General features: G+C 45.0%; 1 protein-coding gene across 1 annotated transcript in view; it reads left to right on the forward strand.

The window, feature by feature from the left end:
- The window catches only part of slc30a6 (solute carrier family 30 member 6), a 60169-nt gene extending 47642 nt beyond the window's left edge, over positions 1 to 12527 (forward strand). The window contains exons 11-15 of the mRNA XM_041947664.1: positions 5522 to 5641; positions 7422 to 7524; positions 7633 to 7680; positions 8243 to 8311; positions 11103 to 12527. Of these exons, the coding sequence (XP_041803598.1) occupies positions 5522 to 5641; positions 7422 to 7524; positions 7633 to 7680; positions 8243 to 8311; positions 11103 to 11726 (964 nt within the window). The 3' untranslated portion in view covers positions 11727 to 12527. The remainder of the gene's footprint in view (positions 1 to 5521; positions 5642 to 7421; positions 7525 to 7632; positions 7681 to 8242; positions 8312 to 11102) is intronic.
- The last annotated feature ends 9153 nt before the right edge of the window (positions 12528 to 21680 follow it).

Raw genomic sequence — 21680 nt, forward strand, 5'->3', positions numbered from 1 at the left:
GATGCTCAGTTACTGTTGGACTGATGGATTAATGATGGATTGTGTTGCACTGTCATCTGTAGACTTGCATGTTTCTGACATACTCGATCACACTCACATCAGGCTTATTATCCATTCGGATGTTTGGCCGTCTTGTACCAATAATGTACAATGGTGTCATTGCACCACACATGCAATAGCAGTAAATAGTATTGCCAATAACAAATGTCCAGAAAGTTGCTGATACCAGGGAAACAATCATTAAATCAGCTTATTGGTTATAACTAAAAAAACTAAAAAGAACTGAGTTTCCCACAACTCTTTACATTTTTCATTATGTTGCCATAGTAACACATAGCCTGACTCCAAAGCAGACTGATGCTCAGTGTCGACTGTTGTGATGAATATTACATCCCACTGTGTATTCCCACATCTGAAGTGGGTGAAGTCTGCACACACACACACACACACACGCACACACACACACACACACACACGCACACACACACACACACACACAGAGTCAGCAGCTCAGTTGGTGCAGGTTACTCGGGGCGACAGCCTGGAGAGTTGTGCAGCAGAACTGAGCTGTGATTGGCTGAGAGGGCAGAAATGAACAGGACGTCCCAGCCTAGTTTCCAGTGTGTGTGTGTGTGTGTGTGTGTGTGTGTGTGTGTGTCTGTGCGTACGTGCGTACGTGTGTACGTGTGTGTATGCGCGTGCATATTTGTGTGAGTGTGTGGGTTTTCCAGTGTGTTTGCAAGTGATGTGTTTCCTTGACTGTGTTAGTGTGTGTGTGTTACTGTCTGTGTTGTAATAGCCTGTCCCTACTTAACCCCAGCAGGGTCTGGGGGCCAACTGGGTTATATAAAGCCTGCTGCTCTGTCGGCCTCACCAGCCAGAGGCCTGAGCTCTGTGTGTGTGTGTGTGTGTGTGTGTGTCTGTGTCTGTGAAAGTTGCCAGTGGGGAGAAGGGAGACAGATATTTAAAAAAATTGTATGACAGAAATAGAAGGAGTTGCCTCCTTATCAAATCCTGATCCTGGTTCTTGTCTCATCACTTTAATGCAGAAAGAAATCAAAGTATCTGTGTTCAGTTTTCAGATTTTAGCTTCATTTTAGTGCCTTAAATAAATTAATTGTCTCAAACAAGGTATTTTGGAATTTGCTATGCTTTAAATGTAAAACAAGACCAAACAAGCCACCTTTTAGGCAAGATACTGAACCCCAAAATGCTCCTGATGTGCTGTTAGTGTGTTTATGTGTGTGTGTGAAAGGGTTAATAAGTGTTTTATAAATGCATTTATTCACATTTTTACAGGAGAAAATCCCAAACGCCGCTAGTTTGCCGGCCTCTTCTTCTGCTTCTTGCCTTTTTTCCACCTGTTTTTTTTTTAATCCCTCATTAGTTTATTGTGGTTCATTGAACTTCATGCTGCAGGAAATGCTCCGTCATGAAAGACCCTGCAGGAGTGAAACTGGTGCAGTAAATACACGTCTTTGTGTCGCTAATGCCCTTTGCAAAACTTCTGTCCTGTCCTAACACGGTCTTGATGCTCACTTTACATAATGCTGCTCCAAAGTGGTATTCAGAGCTCAGTGTATCCCATCATGCTCTGCTGCTCCTCAGCAGTGCAGTTGTTGACAGTGAAGCACAGATTAACTGTTTGATTCAGCATTAATGTTTTTATTTGTGTCCAAACACTAAACTGTCATGGCAGAATCTCCACAGATGTTTTCCTCATAATGCTGAATCTGCTCTTCTTCATGGGAATAAGAGTAAGAATAATGTCGCTTAGCCGACACTGTCAACACAAATACTAAATATCACATCCTTCTTCCAGAGATTTTGATCAATATGTTCCTCTTTTATATACAGTCGGCCTACGAGCTTCTAGATAACTTGATTTAATGTCTTTATTAACTGTTTTACTCCTCTCAGCCCCGGAATGTGTGTTTTGTTATTATCATACATGTTATACTGCACGGAGGCAGAGTTTGTGAGTTGTACTACATGTACGTACTGTGTGTAGCCGACCGATGTCAGCACATTGGATGGATGGATCATGTTTACATCCACCTATAATCCCAACACAACGCGAGCCAGACTACCTCCAGGTGTGGTCACGCAGGTCCGATCACATTCCCATCACGACGCATTTTACACCTTGTCCAGGTAGCCGGAAACAGATTAACATTTAAACACCAGGAATAACGTGTGTCTGTGTCCGCCATATTGTAAACGTTAAACACCGTTGACGCGGTCAGTTTTGTGTCCTCTGTTCATTACGAGTCCAGAGCAGAGCCAACAGAGTATCAAGTGTTTGTTTGTCTCTCTGCTTTAATCCATCGCTCTCTGTCTGCAACGTGTCTGGATTAACACAAATACACACACGAGGTCACATGTCAAATTATATCAATGCATCAAGAGGGATTATGGGATTGCTGGGATTGTCAATCTCATCCGCAACTCTCCACTTTCCTTTTCTCTTTTCCTTCTTTCTTTCCTCCTTTAACCTCCACTGTCCCTCTAAATGTCTCTCAGCACAGTCAGTGTTGGCAGTTTCATCCCCACCGCTGTGTTAGTAACATGTGAACTCGTGGCACAGTGAGCTGCTGTTGGCTGCCTTCATCCCTCACGCTAAACTCATGGTTTCGCCTTCTCAGCTTTGTCACTTTCAGATAAATAGAAAGATAATGCTGGTCAGTTATTGGTAGATATTTACTGATGTGTGTTAGGCTGCAGAATTTAACATGAAACGGTATTTTCTGCACAAAAACTCCTGCAGGGAGAGAATCTGTCGAGTGGAGCCCATTGGCTCAAATGCTGTGAGTCATCGCTCAGTTTGCGGACTCCACGCCGAGGCTCCGTGTGACTGACCGACTCCGCGGGTCTGTTATGAACCCAGAGCGTCCAGCAGCGGATCACAACCTGTGCCCGTACGTCCAGCAGCATCATCGCCGCTGCCGTCATACAGTCCCGGTCCGTCTCAGGAGCCGCTGTAGGATTCGTCTGGAGCGACACCACCGCTGTCTGTCTCCCCTGTCCATCCTAACGAGACGCTGCTTCAGCTTCACTGGTTAAAACTGAGCTGGACCATTTTATGGGAATAACATATGTTTGGCTTGTCAGGGCTCGCACACAAATTCAATCAGTCTTCTCCGTTTTTCTCCTCCTCGTCTCCTCTTCCAGTCTGACGAAAGTCCCGCCCGTGGCCAACATGTGACTCTCTGAATGACACGTTTGACATTAATTACGTTGTGACATCCATGTCACTGTTGTGTTTTTAAACATTATCTAATGACAAACACCTCGCGGCGCCCGGCCACCGCGCTCCTCCTCGTGTTTGTGACAGCGCCCGACGCCGCCGGCCGCGGCGGCTCCGGAGCGCTGGCCTTTGACGTATTGGAAATTCAATCTGACGCTCGGCACGTGGCCGACCCGCCCGGGGATGTGTTCATTGACCCGTTAATCAGTTCCAGGAACACCGGGCCGGTGCGTTGCTCAGAGAGCGTACGGGGTCGGCTCTGTTTGGGGTTTTGGGGAATCGGCTGAATGATTGCGGCTGAATGGTTGGTTCCCCTGCAGGGCCAAACAAGGCCAAACAGGGCCAAACAAGACTAACCCGGGCCAAGGAGTCTTTACTCATGTCAGCTGTGTCCTTTATTTATGCAAAAGGTCAGTTCAGAGAAATAGCCACAGCTTCACTCCCTTTACATCTAAATGAAGTTGGTTTGAAGAGAAATGGCTGCTCAGGTGTGAAGACGTGACCCTTCAAAGGTCCAGACACTCTGTGGTCAATAGGATGTGCAGATCCAGATGCTTAGAACATAGAGCAACATAACATGAAGCAAAACAAGGATGATCCCATCAACTCTAGTTCACGTCTCCTAAAATCCATTATGTCGGTGTGATCGGGTTAAAGGCCTAATCCTAAAGACAAACATAAAGGCAGCGCAGCTACAGCTTAGAGAGGAGGGCACAGACCTCTGCAGACTGACGGGAGCAGACCAACACACTGGTGTTTTCATCTTAAACATGAATGGACCTCTGGTATTATTTTAGTTTCTGGGATGTTTGAGTCAATCAGGGTAGAATAGAAACTTCTGTCCAAACATTTGCCTTTTGGTCTCACTGTCGTCTAATTAAAAACGAAAGTGGAAGAAACAAAAATGTCCCACAAACTAAAAACCTGAGAATACAAATGTTGGTGGAGAATTTGTAGATACGCTCAGTTAAACAGCACTAGAAGCCGCAGCCTCCAATATGTTGAATCAACACCTCTTAAAAACCGTCTGAACAGAAACGCAACCGTCATGAAGCAGACTGTTGGATCAGACTGCTCTCATTTTAGCTCTGTGTACCTAATGAACTGGACACTACAGTCTGTTAATGCTGAGAGCTTATAATGAACTAAACGTCACATACATTCTAAAGCAGGGGTCACCAACCCGGTGCCCGCGGGCACCAGGTCGCCCGCAGCATCCACATCAGTCGCCCGTAAGCCAGTTCTAAAAATAGCACTAATCACGAATTAGCTCTGTCTAATATTGTATTTAATTGCGTTGCTATTCTTTTTGAATTACACTTACAGTGATGTAAATTTAAAAACGAATACATAAAAACATAAAAAAATGTATATCATAAAAAAAGTTTAATATACGAACTCTGACGTAGTCTGGGTCGGGGGTCAGTCTACTGCGCATGACAAACCAGCTTTGCTGAGATGAGCTTGTGAGCGCTGCAAAGACGAGGAGACGAACGCGTTTTCTACCCACAAAAACAGCAGAAAAAGGAAGAAAACTTCTCATTTCCACAGTGAATGGGAGGAAGAGTTCTTTTTTACTAACGTGAAAGAAAGCTGTGTGTGTCTCATTTGCGGTGCGACTGTGGCGACGGCTGAGCGGCACAACGTGGAGAGACACTTCAGTACATGTCACAAATCTACCATGCTAATATAATATAATAATATCAAATTAAAGGTACACTGTGTAACTTTGTTATTTCAGAAGTGTATTATCAGAGTGGTAGCCCTTTGCATTACTCAGTGCCCTTGAAGTAGTTCTTAGTTTCAAAAAGGTTGGTGACCCCTGGTCTAAAGTTATTGTTCTTAAAGGTGAATCTTACAAATGAAAAGGGTTCATTTTTAAAATTCAGTGATCAGCAGAAAAAGTGATCATTTAATGATTTTGTCTCCTTTCATTGATCTGTGAATAGACTCATATTAAAATATACCTGCAGCAGCAACCTGCAGGTAAGAGGAGCGTGCTGTGCATCCCTGAAGGAGTTTTGTACGTATTGTTGATGGTTATTTGCTCCTGATAAACGTGTTTTGGATTGATGGTCTTGTGTTCTCTCTTGGTGTAACATGTTCTGCTTTGGTTGGATGAAAAGCGAAGTGAAATGAAGTGAATCTTAACTTTTACGAAGCAGGACGTCTTCATGATGAAACAGTCACATTTAATTTGTGTTTCGAGTTGACGTCGTGTGAAAATCTGGCGGCGGTCACGTACACTAATCCTGTTTTTATTTGTTTGTGCAGTTTGTGTGGCATCATCCCAGGTCTCAGCAGCGTGCTGCTGCCTCGCATGAACCCGTTTGTGCTGATCAACATGGCAGGAGCTCTCTCCCTCTGCATCACCTACATGCTCATCGAAATCAAGTAAGGATTAATCTCCCCCCGCGGCTGGTAAATCCCCAAATCCACCGGCGTCCGTCGCTGTTTAACCAACGCACTGAAACCAGGGCTGCTTTCTCGGTTTTAGTGATGTCACGTTTCCATCGCCGCTGCTGGAAATTCCCTCGCTGCTTTGAACCGTCCTGATCTTTATCTGCACTCCATTGAAAATGTGGCCTGATGCGAAGGAAAGAACATGCAGAGACGGGACAGGAAATGAGACTCAGATCTTTTAAGTTGATGGCAAAAGTGAAGTGACTTAGCCTTGTTCCTTGAGTCATTTAGAGCGCTGATGAGAGAAATATAAAAACGCAGGAGTTCTCCAGTGGTTCCACGAGGACAGATTATGGAGCAAAATATCTAAAATAAAATAAGTTATGTGGAAAACAGACACATTTCTGTAATGATATCAGTGACTGGATGCACCAACATTTCCTCCAATAAAAGTAAAATTATAAGTTAACTCCTGAACTCAATACAAGGTCTGTTTTGTAGCTGTTCCTAAGCTTTCAATCACAACACATGAGCTTCCTCTGCAGATGTAGATATTCAGATTTCTATTTTTATTCTGAGCACGTTTTAAAGGATAACTTTGTTTTTTTGCAACCTGGACCTTATTTGTAGCATTAAATACGACCATTTACTCACCCAGACAACTTTGGTGGCATTTGGAGTCGTTTTGAAGAAATTAGCCCCAGAGGAGCGGCGCGTATATCCGTATAATGCGAGTACTCGGGGCATCCATGCGCAGCCTCTATATAACACATAATCTGCAGAAACTCGTTCATATTCCAATATTTAGTTCTGATATGCTGGTGCTATTCCCCTCTGAGCCGGCGGTGGCATGTTATCAACATCCGGCGTCTCTAGACAACTACCTCTGACGTGGATGATGTCATTACCGAACGCCGCGCGCTGCGAGCAGCCAGCCACAACACGGCTGACTCTGCGGCGGTCGGCTACGAATACGCAATAACGAACCATAGCTGTGCCAAACTACAGCTAAACTAGCCGACCGCCGGCTCAGAGGGGAATAGCACCAGCATATCAGAACTAAATATTGGAATATGAACGAGTTTCTGCAGATTATGCGTTATATAGAGGCTGCGCATGGATGCCCCGAGTACTCGCATTATACGGATATACGCGCCGCTCCTCTGGGGCTAATTTCTTCAAAACGACTCCAAATGCCACCAAAGTTGTCTGGGTGAGTAAATGGTCGTGTTTAATGCTACAAATAAGGTCCAGGTTGTAAAAAACGAAAGTTATCCTTTAAGAATTTATCGTCCACTTCGGTTTACAAGTTTGACCTAAGAAGCAGCAGCTCAGGAAACGATTTCGCCTCAAGGTGCATTTATTAGCTGCTCTGTAGCTTCTCGTCCTGTTGCGTAATCTTCATCAGTTTTGTAGCCAACATGCACAAGTGTTCAGAAAATCTGTTGTTCCATGACAGCAGACTCCATCTGCTCAGGAAGATCATGTGATGAGGTTAAACAGCTTATAAATGGACTTTGTGGTGAGCTTGTTTTAAACAAAGATAAAAAACAAATATTGATATTTTTTGGTGAAGAAAGATTGAAAGTCTGATCGTGAAGCTCGTTTTAACATCCACATTAAGACAGTTAGAAAATCAGCCTGTTTTCGCCTTAAATAGAGGACAGACCTAAAGAACTAAAGGTCCTACATTACGTCTCTGCAGACTTGGAATGTGATCTTCTGTTTTATTCTTCTTAAATAGCATTCATATCGTTGTGTGTTTGCTCAGTAACTATAACGCGGTGGACACGGCGTCGGCGGTCGCCATCGCTCTCATGACCTTTGGCACCATGTATCCCATGAGCGTCTACAGCGGCAAAGTGCTGCTGCAGGTAAGACCAGCGCGTCTGTCTCTGCCCATCCTGTTTTCAACCTCCCACATTGTGACACTTTTGGAAACAGTAATAAACTTTATTGCATTTGTCATCTCTCATTTACAGACCACTCCCTCCCACATCATTGGCCAACTGGACAAACTGCTCAGAGAGGTGAGAGGCAGCAGTCATCAGCAATAAAACCACATCAGCAATAATACTGAGATTAAAAACAAACGTTTCATTCAACCATACTGCATGTATATGCAGTGCAAACTGTAAATGCATCTCAAGGATCATTGATAGAAGTTAAATCCACCAGACCCTAATTATGAGTCTGAAAACGTTCTGTGTGCACTGTGTGTGTGTATGTGTGTGTATTTATTATGACTGAGTCCTGTCTATCAAGCAGATTAATCCTCAGAGACATTAAAGCTTGACTCTTGTGTGTGGTCATGTGAACTCACACACTTCAGATATAAATAAGTTTAGCATCTCTTCATATAACCAGAAGCAATCCGCCTTCAGGGTCATTTCCTGAAAATTGGTTAATTAAAGTCAGAAAGGGATATAAATCTCATCGTACACACCTACAGTGCTTCAATTTACTTTAAAATAGACTTTATTTCATAAATATGTCCCAAACATGTCTGTCAAGATCAACAGACAAGCAGCCTGTGAAGTTTATGACACATTGATTCTTATTGGTTAATTGCTCCTCTTCGTGTCCAATCAGGTGTCGACTCTGGACGGAGTGCTGGAGGTTCGCAACGAGCACTTCTGGACTGTTGGCTTCGGATCTCTGGTATGTTTCTCAGCCAGTGACTCCATCCTCTGTTCGTATGTACCCTGCTGACTCAAACTGTCCCATCGTGCTGCACGCAGCAGCTTCATTGTTTCTCCAGACACCCAGACACCAGATCCTCCTTAAAAAACCACCTGCCCCAGGTTTCCGTGTGTCAGTTAGTTTGCTTTCATTAACTTTATTCAAGAAATCCCTCCCTGTGAGCGAGATGTGAAGGTAATGAGGTAATAATGAGTCATTGTGCTGTAGGGCAGCAAATTCCTCAACAAATTAGCAATTAATCAATTAACATACAGCTGACACACAGTCCGCCTGAGGCTGTTTGGCCCCTGTGGAAGTTAGGGGCCCCAGAGCCTTGTTGGTATGTTAACACCGCTGTTTCATGCTGTTTCTCTCCTCATCTTCTCTCCTTTATTCCTCCCGTCCTCCTGGTCGTTTGTTTGTTTTGCTCGTCGTGTCTGTATTTGTTTCTGGATTTCTCTCCCCCCTCTTCTTCGTCGGCTCAGAGTGACGATCTGCAGGGATTTGTTCATCCAGACGAGGAGAAGGAACAAGTCATTCATGCAGATATTCTCTCTCTCTCTCTCTCTCTCTCTCTCTCTCTCTCTCTCTCTCTCTCTCTGTTTTGGGAGGGAACACTGTAGTTGTTGTTGTTGCTGCTGCTGATGTCTATGTTGACTTGTCGTCTGTGTTGCATGTTGTTGTAGCGACGACAAACAAGTCCAGCCGGCGTTCAGGGCGTCTGAGGTCCTTGGAAACACACACACACACACACACACACACACACACAAACGTTTGTACTTGTGTCCATGTGGGGACCAACGTTGACATTGTGTGTTTCAGGCCCCTCGCCATCACAGCTAAATGCCTAACCCTGATCCTTACCGAACCTAATAATAACCTAATTTTAAAACCAAGTCTGAAGCCTCAAACAGACCTTTGAAGGTCTGTCCCAAAGTGAAGACCTGCAAAATGTCCTCACTTTCCAAAAACGTCCACCCTCCCAAGGTCTCACTTAGGTCACTTTCGCTACATTACCGTAGCATGTGCTGTCTCCACAGAGGGAGCGGGTCCTCCTCCAAGCAGTCCGCCGTGTTGCTCTGCATGTTTCTATAGAAACACTGACTCGAGAGAGTCACTTTTAGTGTTCAGCTGAGTGCAGTTTGAAACACCGGTGCTTTAATCGCTCACGCCAAAATCACCTTTTACCAATATTGGGGGCACAGCTTTGTTCCTGATTGGACAAGCCAATCCCTATTAGCCAGCCTTTAGTCTGGAATGTGTCTCTGAAAGCAGGATGTAAAAAAATATGTATCACTGACAACCAATAAACCTGGAGAACATAAGATTTGTTAATAGTTTATTTTAATCATTATTATATTGGAGAAAATAATGTTGTGTTCATTGAGGTCAGACTGAAGTATTTAATGATAAAGGTCAGTCCACCTTCATCAGGACAAATGTTGGACAGAGGAGACTCCCACAGTTTACGATGACGTGACGTGCATACAAACATAGAGAAGTAAAACCAGTAAACTCCAGTCGTAGCACGATGTTCATATCCAAATGTATTATTCAAAAAGTTTCCTGTGGCAAAGTCATTGTTCGATGTCTCAAAGTGCTGCTTCTGTTTCTAATGCGCCTGTTTTTATTCAACACAAGGCCAAAAATAGGAGAAAACTGGATTTCCTCCTGCAGCTCATGAATTCAAAAACACTAAACACCTAAAACAAAAGACGAACACTATTGTTTTAACTCAGATAACCTTCATGGTTATATCTGATTGGCTTGATGTCAGACTGCGAGTCAGAGTACGTGGTGGCATCCAAATTTAGCACATTAATGTTTCACAGGCTGTCGAAATCAGATTTTTGGTCTTTTTGCAAAGGAGCAGATGTCATGGCCTCAGAGTGTGTGTGTGTGTGTGTGTGTGTTTGTTTGTGTGTTTTTGTGTGTTTTTTTTGTGTGTGTGTGTTTGTGTGTTTTTGTGTGTGTGTTTGTGTGTTTTTGTGTGTGTGTGTGTGTGTTTGTGTGTGTGTGTAGCAGTTGCACCTCCTGCCTGCAGGTGGAGCAGCGTCCTCTGTTTACACCAGCCTTGATGCTGTTCTTGTTGTTGTTGATGTTGTTGTTGTCACTGATGTTGCTGCAGTTACACAACTGTTGGTTGTTGGCCCACTGCTAACAGAGCAGCTGTCCAAACTGATTTGACCCTCTGACTGCACTTCTGCCCCACAGGGGACTGTGTGTGTATGTATGTGTGTGTGTGTGTGTGTTTTCTGTCCTTTTGAGGTCTGAATATTCCCATGAGGACAGGGAAATTAGCAAACAAGGACAAAATGAGGAGCTCAGATTTGTGTTTTACTGTCAGATTTTGGATTTTGAAGCTGAACGTCGAGGCGAGACGAGCTGTGACGAAGGTCAATGAGTCGCTCTGATGTTTATTTAACTGTCGGACAGTTTGTGCTGATGACAGAAGCATCATGGCTGAACAACAGTTAAACTTAAAAAACAGAATTTATTATTGTTAACCTGTGAATTTGACATTTGTTTTTATTATCATGAATTAAACTCAAATGCTTTTTTTAGTGTTTCAGTTAGCCTTCCTGACGTTAGCATGTAGCTCGTCAGACACAGGAGATGTTTCAGCTGAAAAGCATCATCAAGCACTTTTCATCAGCCGTCATTTATTCATTTACCTTGTGCCCCCTGTCGCTGACCTGCCCCTCCTCATCCCCTCCTGCTTCGTACCCCCGCACCACCCTCCCTGCCCCTCTCTGCCTCCGTCTTTCAGGCCGGCTCCGCCCACGTCCGGATCCGCCGCGACGCCAACGAGCAGTTGGTCCTGGCTCACGTCACCAACCGGCTGCTGCCGCTCGTCTCCACCTTGACGGTCCAGATCTTTAAAGACGACTGGACCAGACCCCTCCTCACCGGGGCCCTCTCCTCCTCTGCCTCTGCTCCCCCTCTGGGTCCTGCTGACGGCTACGCCGCCCTCCCCTCCTCCTCCGTGCCTCCTCTGCTGCTGTCCTCGGGAGGGGAGCTGGACCCGCTGACCTCCACGCCCTCCAAACCCAGCAGCCCTCCTCCAGAGTTTGCCTTTGACACACCGGGCAGGAATGTGCAGCCGGTGGTCCTCCCCGCCCCGGGACACCACGCTCACAGGCCCTACGGAGGCCTGGGACTCGCCTATGGAGCCTCTCCCTACACAGGGATGCTGAGTCAGGGGCTGGCGCGGCCTGGCGGCGGGCTCGGACTCGGCGTGCAGGGTCTGGGGGCGGGTTATGGACTGGGTGTGGGCGGGGTGCCCTCCTCTCAGAGCTACAGAACTGCCTTCGGAGGGTCGACGGCGCCGCTGCGGTTTGGAACCGGCAGCCCTCTGGCTTCACAGTCGCAGTACAGACAGTACCGGCCCTGAACTGGAACGCTGCTCCTTCAAAGACTGTGATTGATGCCGAAGGTCAAGTTTCACCACAGCTCCGTTCAGACGTCTGATAGTCTGATGAGATTTATTTCCTGTCCAGGCCGGACGGCGGGAACGACAACATTTACTCTCAGTGTGACAACAGGATGAAACTTTAGAGGACGGAGCTCATTCTTTGAAGTTTTACTGTCACATTTTGTAGTTTGAGCCTCCTGATTTTAGAAGAGAGGTGGTCAGGGCGTTGTAGTATTTATTTTGTCGACAAGAGGACCAACACGTTGCCTGTGGATGGATTTTTTTGTCTGGATGTTGGGAAATAACCTCCGTCTGGGGCTGACAGTAAGAAAGCACAGAGTCCAAACTTACTCAGAGGTTGTTTTCAGCGAAGGCGGAAACGTCGTCAAGCATTGAATTTAATTACTGTTACATTTTAAATTTCAGGCTTTTAAAGAACATTAGAGTCCAAAATGATGATGACTGATCATGTCCGAGTTTGATGTATGAAAGGAGAGATAAGAGATGAGGAGAAAATGATTATTCAGACTCAAACAGCATATTGGACCAAACTGAGGGAGAAAATGTAGAAAACAGGAAGAAAGAGACATCAGCTGAAAGTGTCGCCTCAACATGTTTCATGGCCGCACGACTTGAATTCATTGTATTTAAAACCAAAACAACATGATTGTCTTCGTTTGTAGGTGAAAGGTTTTGGTTTGCTCCACCTCTGCTTCATGCCAACCTCATTTTTCTAAAACTTTCTTTTTCCTCTTGAGATTAAATTTGGGATAAAACTCAGTTTCTTTCCTCCGTGGTGAAGTTTGTCCAGATAAACACAAAGTTTTCATCCCGTCGACTGCAGAGCTGCTGCTGAGACACACCTGTTGAACAGAAACACAATGAATCAGTGCAGCGACAGAAAGCTCAGAGAGCATTGAGGGCCTGATCATCATGTTCAGACTGTTTGTTGATTAAGCTGTTCATCGTTTGGACTGAAATGGTATCAAATATGTCAAACAGTGGAAAACGAAGACGTAGCAGAGCGTCACATTAGAGAAACGTGAACCAGTGAACAGGTGTTTGTTTCCTTCATGGTCGCAGCAGCTCTGCAGACTTCTGTTGACTCTGAACCTTCAAATCCACAGACTCAGAGTCAGATTTACAGGTGAAGAAGCGGCGGATGACAGCGGATCTGATGAAACGTGGAGCCTGTGAGGGAAAGAAAAGAAATGTGTCTGATTTTCATGAACTCTGCTGGGAGTGAACGTAAAGAAATCTGTAAGATGAACTTAAGTTAAAACCAATTAATTAATTATAAACATTCATTTTCATTTGTTGTTTTTTTTCTGGTTTTGAATATTTTCAGTCTTGTGAAAGTAGAATTGGTTTGCTGTTGATTTCCTCAGCTGATAATCAGGGTTTCGCTGCCTTCGCTGGTTGTTTCTGTCACTTCTGTTGGTGATTCGTCGCCACTCTGACCACACCCAGACGTGATGTCACAAGGTTCACCTGTACGTCACTGCAGCCAGGTCATAAACCTCATCAGCAAAACAGCAGGGAGTGAAGCTACACTTTAAAGGGCTCATTTTCAGAAATAAATGAACAGTCGTAGTTAGAGAGAGGAAGATGAGGGTTGCTCTTATGCAGGACTCTCCACAGTTTGGAGGAAAACCTTCAGCTGTCTCTCTCTGATCCACCTGCTTCACTGATCTACATTAGCGTGAAGAGTCTGCTGCTGCCTCAAGGCTTCATGGGAAACGTCTCCTCATCGTCAGCTGCTGGCTTCTGATCTCACATCATCGTCATCATCATCATCATGAACAAGTGAGTACATCAGCTCAGTTTCTGTGCAGAATCTCAGGTTTCCTGTGAAAATACCTGCAGTAACTTCAGATACTCGACATGAAGAGCACGTCAAAGACGCCTTCTCCAGACACCATCGCTGCTTCCACCCAGCCTGACCCAAAGTTACTTTACAGATACGACGGCTTCCGTTTAGCTTTGAAGCTAAAATGTTAGCTTACAGCTGAGCCATGTGGTGGAATAAGAAAAAAAGCTCCGTCCACCAACCCCCAAGAGATAATCACACCGGCTGCATGCAGTGTTCCTTCACACTCCCACATGAACAGTGGTCAGAAAATGGTAGATACTGAAAAATAACATCAGAAAACTAGAATGAAAGTTTGATCCCCAGCAGTTGTTTTTAAATTCAAACGTCATCAGCGGTGAGAGATCCAGAGAAGAGAAAACTTACATCCTGTCTCATGAGTAACGTTTAGATGTTATTGATCTGACAGCTGGAATTAATCATGACTCTGGAGACAAAGATTTTACATTCAAACTGTGAGATAAGATCATAAAATAGCACCAATATCTGTATTTATTTATTTCTAAGTAATTATTGTCAGAACAAAATCAAAGTTGTATATAGTGGAAGAGCTCGTCGGCTCCTGTCACCCCTTACAAAATGGTTTAGTCCGCCCCTGCCCCAGGATTCTTCAGATCAAGGCTGCTGATGCTCGAGCAGACTTTTCCCAAGAAAAGAAAGAGAGAAAAGGAAGGAAGTAGAGCAAACAGGGAAAACAGCTTCTGACTGATTTCTCTCAACAGCACAACAAACAGTTTATTTCTGTTTGATATCAGCAGTTGTTGAGGTCGACGGGGGTCAGCAGGGGTCAGGCTTCGAGCGTCTTCGCACTGCAGCATGAATGAGTCGGTATCATAGCAACAACATCATTTAAGACTTTCGGTGCTACCTGTCAAAGCTGAACAGGTTCAGAGAGAGGAGCGTCATCATGAGCGTCACATTTTCACTGCGAGGTGGATCATTTTACCCCCAACAGACCCGACAAGTTTCTTCATCAGCGCCCACAGTGTGAGCAGACTCAATGTACTGGACGTGTACATGCTGTAATGTACAGGCCGACACCTATTGGAAACCTGATTCTTTTCTTGTACCTGTAAATAAAACATGGCTCCAGCTGTGTTTGGCTGTCTTTCATTATGCAGCACAGTCAGTTTTTTCTCATTGCAGGGGTTAGAAAACGAAGATGCAGTTTTTTTTCAGCTTTGTCTGATAACCTGGGAGTCATAAATACTTGAACATGGAGAAAACAATGTTCTCTTATGCACGATACTCCAAGCACACCTCATGAAAGCACAGTGAAAGTATCACAGTAATCCAGCATGTTGAGGAAAGACAGTTGAGACGTGGTTTGTGCAGTCCGTTATTGACTAATGATCAGCACAGATTCGTGTTTCCACGTCCGGCAGCTCCAGAACAGCATGATGAGCAGCTGTCTGCTGCTCAGCAGGGCGTGATCAGAGGCTTTTTACTGGTTCTTCTCTGGAAACGATGCGATGAGAGCGAATCAGAAACAGTGACGTCGTGTCGACAGATGAACAACGAGCTCAAAGTCTTTAAAGCTCCTGAAGCTGCAGCTTCAGCTGATGATTCTCTACCAGAGACTCGTTTCATGCTGTCATATTATCATTTCATTCATTGTTATGAGGAAAACATGGATCACAGCTGCTCTAAAGAATTAAATATAGCAAAACCGCTGACAGGAAACTTCATTACGAGTAGAAGTTCAGCAGAAGTTTTGAGGACGACATCTGTTGAAAAGCCCAAAGCACTTCAGCCAAAGTGTTAAATAAGAGGCAAAGTGCATCAGATGGCGCCTCATTTGGACTCTTTTGGCAAACGGCACAAACTCGACGATGTTCCTGCTCTTGTGTTCCGTTTCAGCCACACGCTGCCCCGCTTGCATAATAATGTATGACACACTTTAGCAACTTTGCAGCGTCTGGTCATTATTTTGTCCCCTGCAATCATGTTATTCTTTTGGCCCGCAGTTCGCCGCCCTCGCATCCTCATCAGCCCAGAAAATATTCAAATGAATGAGCGGCGCTGCGAGCCTCGGCGTGAGGCTGAGGTGAGGAGACAGCTTCGAGTCCGGCAGAGTCGCAACGTGTTAGGAGGCCAACAGACTCCTGACCCCGATACTGAAGGACCCGCCTGGTCTCCAAAAAAACACTAATGGGCCCAAGTTCCCCTTTTTTTCCGGACCAGTACTCATTGATCACTGGGTTTGTTTAAAATCTAACGAGGGGAAGAAGATCAGGCACATTTTCCCACTGAGGGAAACTCAGTTTTCCCAGGAGTTTAGCCAGCTAACGAGGTGGACGTTCAGGAGCTTTGTTCCAAAATCTGATAAAGATGCAGCGACTGTGGAAGTGCCAGACATCACCAGAAGCTCACTGAAAAACCACTTGAGCTTCTGCAACAGAAATTAAAGCTACCCTGTGGAACAGTTCTGTTTACGCTGTGTGTGCGTGCGTGTGTGTGTGTGTCCTCGAGGCCACACACACACACACACACACACACTCACATGCTGAATGCATTTCCTTCCTCAGAAAACACTTTCAAAGCCCGTGTTTGAAACAGTCTGAAGAACACATTGTTCATATCTGTGTTTGCTCGGGAGTGATTCTCCGGAGCGTTTCAGGTCACCTGTGAAATATCATGAAACCTTCAGGAGGATCGTGTGTCACATGACCCACATGCTTAAGATGCAAACACAACATGGACCCCGGGCAACTCATTTGGGTGTCATCGTTCCATCGAGGGGAAACAAAGTTTTAGACAACGGCGATCTTCCAACTTCGTGTGTGAACCAGGACGCCGACTGTGAGCCGGACCTCATCAGCCAGCATCGTTTAAATGATGGTGGCACAGCAGCAACACAGCATCACCTGCTGCGGCCAATCAAATACCTGCAAGCGCACATTCCTGGTGGATGACGTAGCTTAAACAGATCACAAACTGTATAAAACATGGATGTAGCCTGTGTGGCGTCACCCTCCCATCATGAAGCACAGTCACTCCTGGCTAGGCTCCTGTCAGTGAGTCCTGTGCAGCATTTTGGCATCTGATCAGGATCTGTTACTCAACCTGGACTTCCTGGACCATGTGTTATGTCTTCGGGCCTGGATGCCCGTTAATGCTGCCGTGGCTGAACGGAGGCTAATCTCTGCAGCCGGGCTGCAAAATCTTGTGGAAATCCTGAAGCCGGAGGAGTGGAGGCTGTTACAGCAGCACATTAATGCTCATGTTTCCACAGAGACTTCTCACTTTTGGCCACGTGGTGAAGCTGCTCACACCACCAACCTTTGTTTCCTGTAATGAGCTTTACGGCCTCAAGGGGCAGCAGACACATTTATCGTCTCATTAAGTGTTGACGACACCTTTTTGAATGAATCTTTGAGATGTTATAGCTAAAAATCAGACACGTGCATCACTCATGTGATGTCACACACACACACACACACACACACACACATCCTGAAACCTGTGTAAGTGCCTCGTCTGAAGAATTTCATTTCCTCTCAAAAAGAGGATAATCTCTCCTCTGTTTTTGTTCTGTGGATTTTGGAAGAGATTTTGACCAAACAATCAAAGAAGTACTTTGCCCTCGGAGCTTAGCGGGGCTTCTGCTCCCAGAGCGTTGGATGTGCTCAACGGCCCTAAGCCTCTAAAAAGGTCCCCTGGCACTTTAAAGTTCAGAGCTGTGGCGTTTGTATTAGTGTTGACTTCACATGCTTGTTACAAAACAAATGGGGTAGAGCCTTTGTAATCTGTGCTGAAAATCCCCGGAAAATGAACGAGATCTGTGCTCCGTCTCGGCTTTCTGGGTCACAGCGACACAGCCGGTTCACACCGCTGAGGTCGCCATCGCCCGTGTGTTCACGCCGCAGCGACGAGTCCGGTCAAAACACCAAATTGCACTTAAGTGCAGTACTTGAGTATTTCATTGCTCTGACTTTTGGGAAAATCTGCTCATTTCCTGTCTTGCAAAGCCTCACATGTTCAGCGTGACACCCTCATGTCTCCACCTCCACCCTGATCCGTGTTTTTAGTGATCTCCACCTTCAGCCTCCACCTTTGTGCTGCAGCAGCAGCAGCTCGGAGCTGTCAGCCTCGTGAATGGTTTTTGGAGCAGCAGCTCCTCCTCCTCCTCCTCCTCCTTCGTCTTCCTCCCTCGCTCTCTCTGTTTTGACTCGACCTGTCAGCCGACTCAAAACAAGACGAGGCCCGGTGGCGAGCAGCGAGCAGCTGCGTCTGAAGACCCGCGGGTTCTTCAGGGGGGTCTTTGGGGGTTCTTCTGGTTTTCTTCAGGGGTTCTCCGGGTTCTGACTGCTTTGTACATCAGACAGAACTGTTCCCACCCAAGAGGCAATGTTTCAGTATCAGAAGCATCCACGTTTTCTTACCTCAGATCAAATGAGCTAATTGACGTGATGTTTGGATCAAAGTGGTCTCTCTGGACTTAGCGAGGACTCTAGCAGCAGTGGACCTTTCTCACAAACCTGTGAAAGCAGATTTACAACTTTATTTAACTGTTTTCATTCTTCTTTGGATCCAGGAACTTGTTTCAGGTCTGTCTTCAACTGAAGAAGATGTTGTTCAGTTCTCTTACTCAGTGCCTGGATCACAATCACCAGGTGATATCAGGTCACCAGGTGACTGTTGCTGCCAATGTGAATTTTTCTGTTAATGTGACGGTTACTGTCAGTGTGGTATTATTCTGTGAATCTGTGTGTCCTCTGCATAATTACAGTAAGATGTTTAATTGTTTTCTCTGAACTGAGCTGGTGAATGTGCATGTGGACTTTGAACAGAAGAAGCCCAACAGTGGAGCTTTGGATGCTCCACATGTGCCCTCTGTGATTTCTTGTGCTGTGATCAGAAGAACGACGTCCTCTGATAAGATCCTGAAACGCGAAGTTTTCAAAGTAAGAGAGCCAACAGGAGATCTGTGTGCAGATGAAGTGTTCTTTTACATCCTGAGATTTGATGTGAAGATAAGACGTTAAAGATTTCCTGCTGACATTATAGGGTTAAAAGATGGTTTCCAAGTAAAATGTCACCGCACTGATGGAAGCTTAATTACTTACATCCTGCAACCCAGACTCATCTGTAAAAGTACAAATATTAAAACCAGGTCCTGCTTCATGACACCAAAAAGAGGTTCAATACATGTTTCCCTTGGAGGGGAAGGAGGCTGGAACCACTTAGGCAAGGTTTGGGAAAATAATTTATTTCTTCCTCATATTTAAGGAACTGTAAAAAAAAAAAAAAAAAAAAAAAAAAAAGCATCTGTTTCTGCAAGTCTCAGTTCTTTTCAAATAAAATCAGGTTATTATAACAGTACAATAGGTAGCAGTGTAGCAGTATATACTTCATAGATAAAGAAGACTGCTGTTTAATGTGACTGTTACAGTTAATGTTATTGATAATGTGACTGTAACTGTCAGTGTGACGTTTTCTGTTAATGTGACTGTCCCTGTTACAGCAGTGTCAGTGAGGTCATTGTATTTATGATGTCAGAGCCCGTCTGAGGTCACAGCGTGTGCCAACTGGAGCAGAAAACTGAGGGGGCAGGACCTGTGACATCACTGACACCCAGGCATGAACGGTATATGTGTATTTTATTCTTTTATTACATCACCATCTACCAAAACAGTGTTAATCTGCTGTGTGTGTGCGTGCGTGCGTCCGTGCGTGCGTGCGTGTGTGTGTGTGTGTCTTCTTATTATGTCAATGAGGGTCCTCACAAGTACAAACGTGTGTGTTGTGTTGTGTAACGTTGGCAGTGAACACTGTGTTCAGACAGGCAGGATCACTGCATCTGTTTACAGCGACCTGCAGATTAAAGCAGACCTCACACTTCAAATAGAGACTAATCCAACACACACACACACACACACACACACACACACACACACACACACACACACACACACACACACACTAACACTCCGAGTCCTGCGGGAACATTAAAGTCGGCAACCTAATCCACAGAGTTCAAATAGAAACACTTAGAATCTGAGTTGTAATCATGGAGATGACACACACACTCGATCGGTGTATGTGTGCGTGTGTGTCTGCCTGTGTTACACACATACACAAAGATCTCTTGCTGTATGTTGACACACACACACACACACTGTCTCTGTGCTCTCGTGGTTTTCTTGGTTTTCTGGTCCTCGATGGTGTTTCCAGTGTTCTTCATGCTCAGTTCGGATGTGGTCGTCCTGGATTATTTGTTCCGCTGATGTGAAGCCAGACGAGTGACATCAGTGAGGTTGTGTGGAGCACAAGACATTTGAAAAGAGGCTGACTCAGGGAAGAAGAAGAGACAGAACGACCACACTGGAAGGTGGCGAGAAACGGCGTCCACCTTCAGCAGGTTTCAATCCAAATGCAAAGTTTCACCAAACTTTCACAAAATCTGGGAAAGAAAATGTGAATTTCTGCTGATTTGTGAGTGCAGGGAGCAGTCAGGCGGCTCCATACGTCGAACCTCCAGCAGTGGAAAAACATGATGGAAATAAGACGTTTGTGTTGGCATCATGTCTTCTCGTGAAGAAGGTCTCAGCCTCCTCATCGCTTCTCGCTCATGAGACATTTGTCGTCTCTCCAGTGGACATTCAGGTCACACTCTTCATGCACACACAGTCATTATTTATTCACTCAGTCTGTTTCCACTGCAGGTAAACACACTTTGATTCTATCAATGCATCGACTCCTCCCCCAGCCGAGCCTAAAAACTGTTTTTTGTTTCCATGGAGACACGCCTGCAGAGAGGGAGGAGACGTATGAAGGTATCAGCTCAGATTTTCAGACCTCCACGCAGCTCATCAGTGTGATCCTCATCCTGTTCACTGCGTCAGCGAGTTACTCTGCCGCAGCAGCAGGGCGGCGCCGTCGAGCTGAACATGAACTCAGTGCAGTTTGATGTTGATGCTGTTTGACGTGTCGCCGCCTCTTCGCTCACCCACAGTCAAACACAGAGCGCTCCACTCCCATTAACAATGCATAGTGTGTGTGTGTGTGTGTGTGTGTGTGTGTGTGTGTGTGTGTGTGTGTGTGTGTGTGTGTGTGTGTGTGTGTGTGTATATTTAAAACATTTTGGCTTTTTGAACGTGACTTCAGGATTTGATCTGACAGTTGCTGTAACTTCTACAACAGTAATAATAATAATAATTGTTGTTTCAGTGAAGCATCAGTTTAAATCACACTCGCTGTGTTAATGCAGGGATGGAAAGTACTTTATAAATAAAGGAAGCTAGTTTTTTCCCACATTACTGTCACTGCTACTTCTGCTTTTGCAGTTTTATAACTGATTAGACTAATTTCTCAAGTTTTCTGACACACAAACAACAGAGTGCACCACAACACATTTCAGTAAATCAGTAAACAGGCAACAAAGCAAACAACAAAACAAATCTGAGCACATGCAGCAGCGAACTGAAGTAGAATAAAAAACACCAAAAAAATAAAGGTGAACAGATGAAAAGAGGCGCAAAATAAAACTAATAAACAGCACAGATAAAACATGTTGAGGTACGAATGTTTTTCTTTCTTTACGTGCATTAAAAAATGAGACCAGACTTCTTCAAAGTTGACTTATTAATTATTAGTCTTTGTGATGGCAGATATAAAAGAGTAAATGTTCATCATTAATTTGAACCATTCATGAAAAGCAGGCTGTCGGACAACAATCCCCGAAGCACCGATAGAGCCTAAAGGTTTCACTGTGGGTGGAGGAGGTGGAGGAGAGACGTGTAGCCACTCTAAAAATCCTTCATCATCATCGCAGAGGTCCTGTGTTTGTGTGACGAGACGTTCAGGAGCCCACAGAGCCACCGGTCCACCGTGAACTCAGCGCTCTGACACTCGACCGAAAAACATTATTTATTTATTTATTTATTTATTGCATGAACCAAATTTCCATTTCAATGAGAAGCAGCAGCTCATCACTCTGTGGATCGTTCGACCTCGACAAGAACTCAGTGTTTGGAAATGTGAACAACTAGCTGTAAAAAAAACAACTGGAATAGTACTGCAATAACACGACTGATACTACATGCCGTGAAAATATCTTA

The sequence above is a fragment of the Chelmon rostratus genome, chromosome 11 (genome assembly GCF_017976325.1).
Source record: "Chelmon rostratus isolate fCheRos1 chromosome 11, fCheRos1.pri, whole genome shotgun sequence".
Lineage (NCBI taxonomy): Eukaryota > Metazoa > Chordata > Actinopteri > Chaetodontiformes > Chaetodontidae > Chelmon > Chelmon rostratus.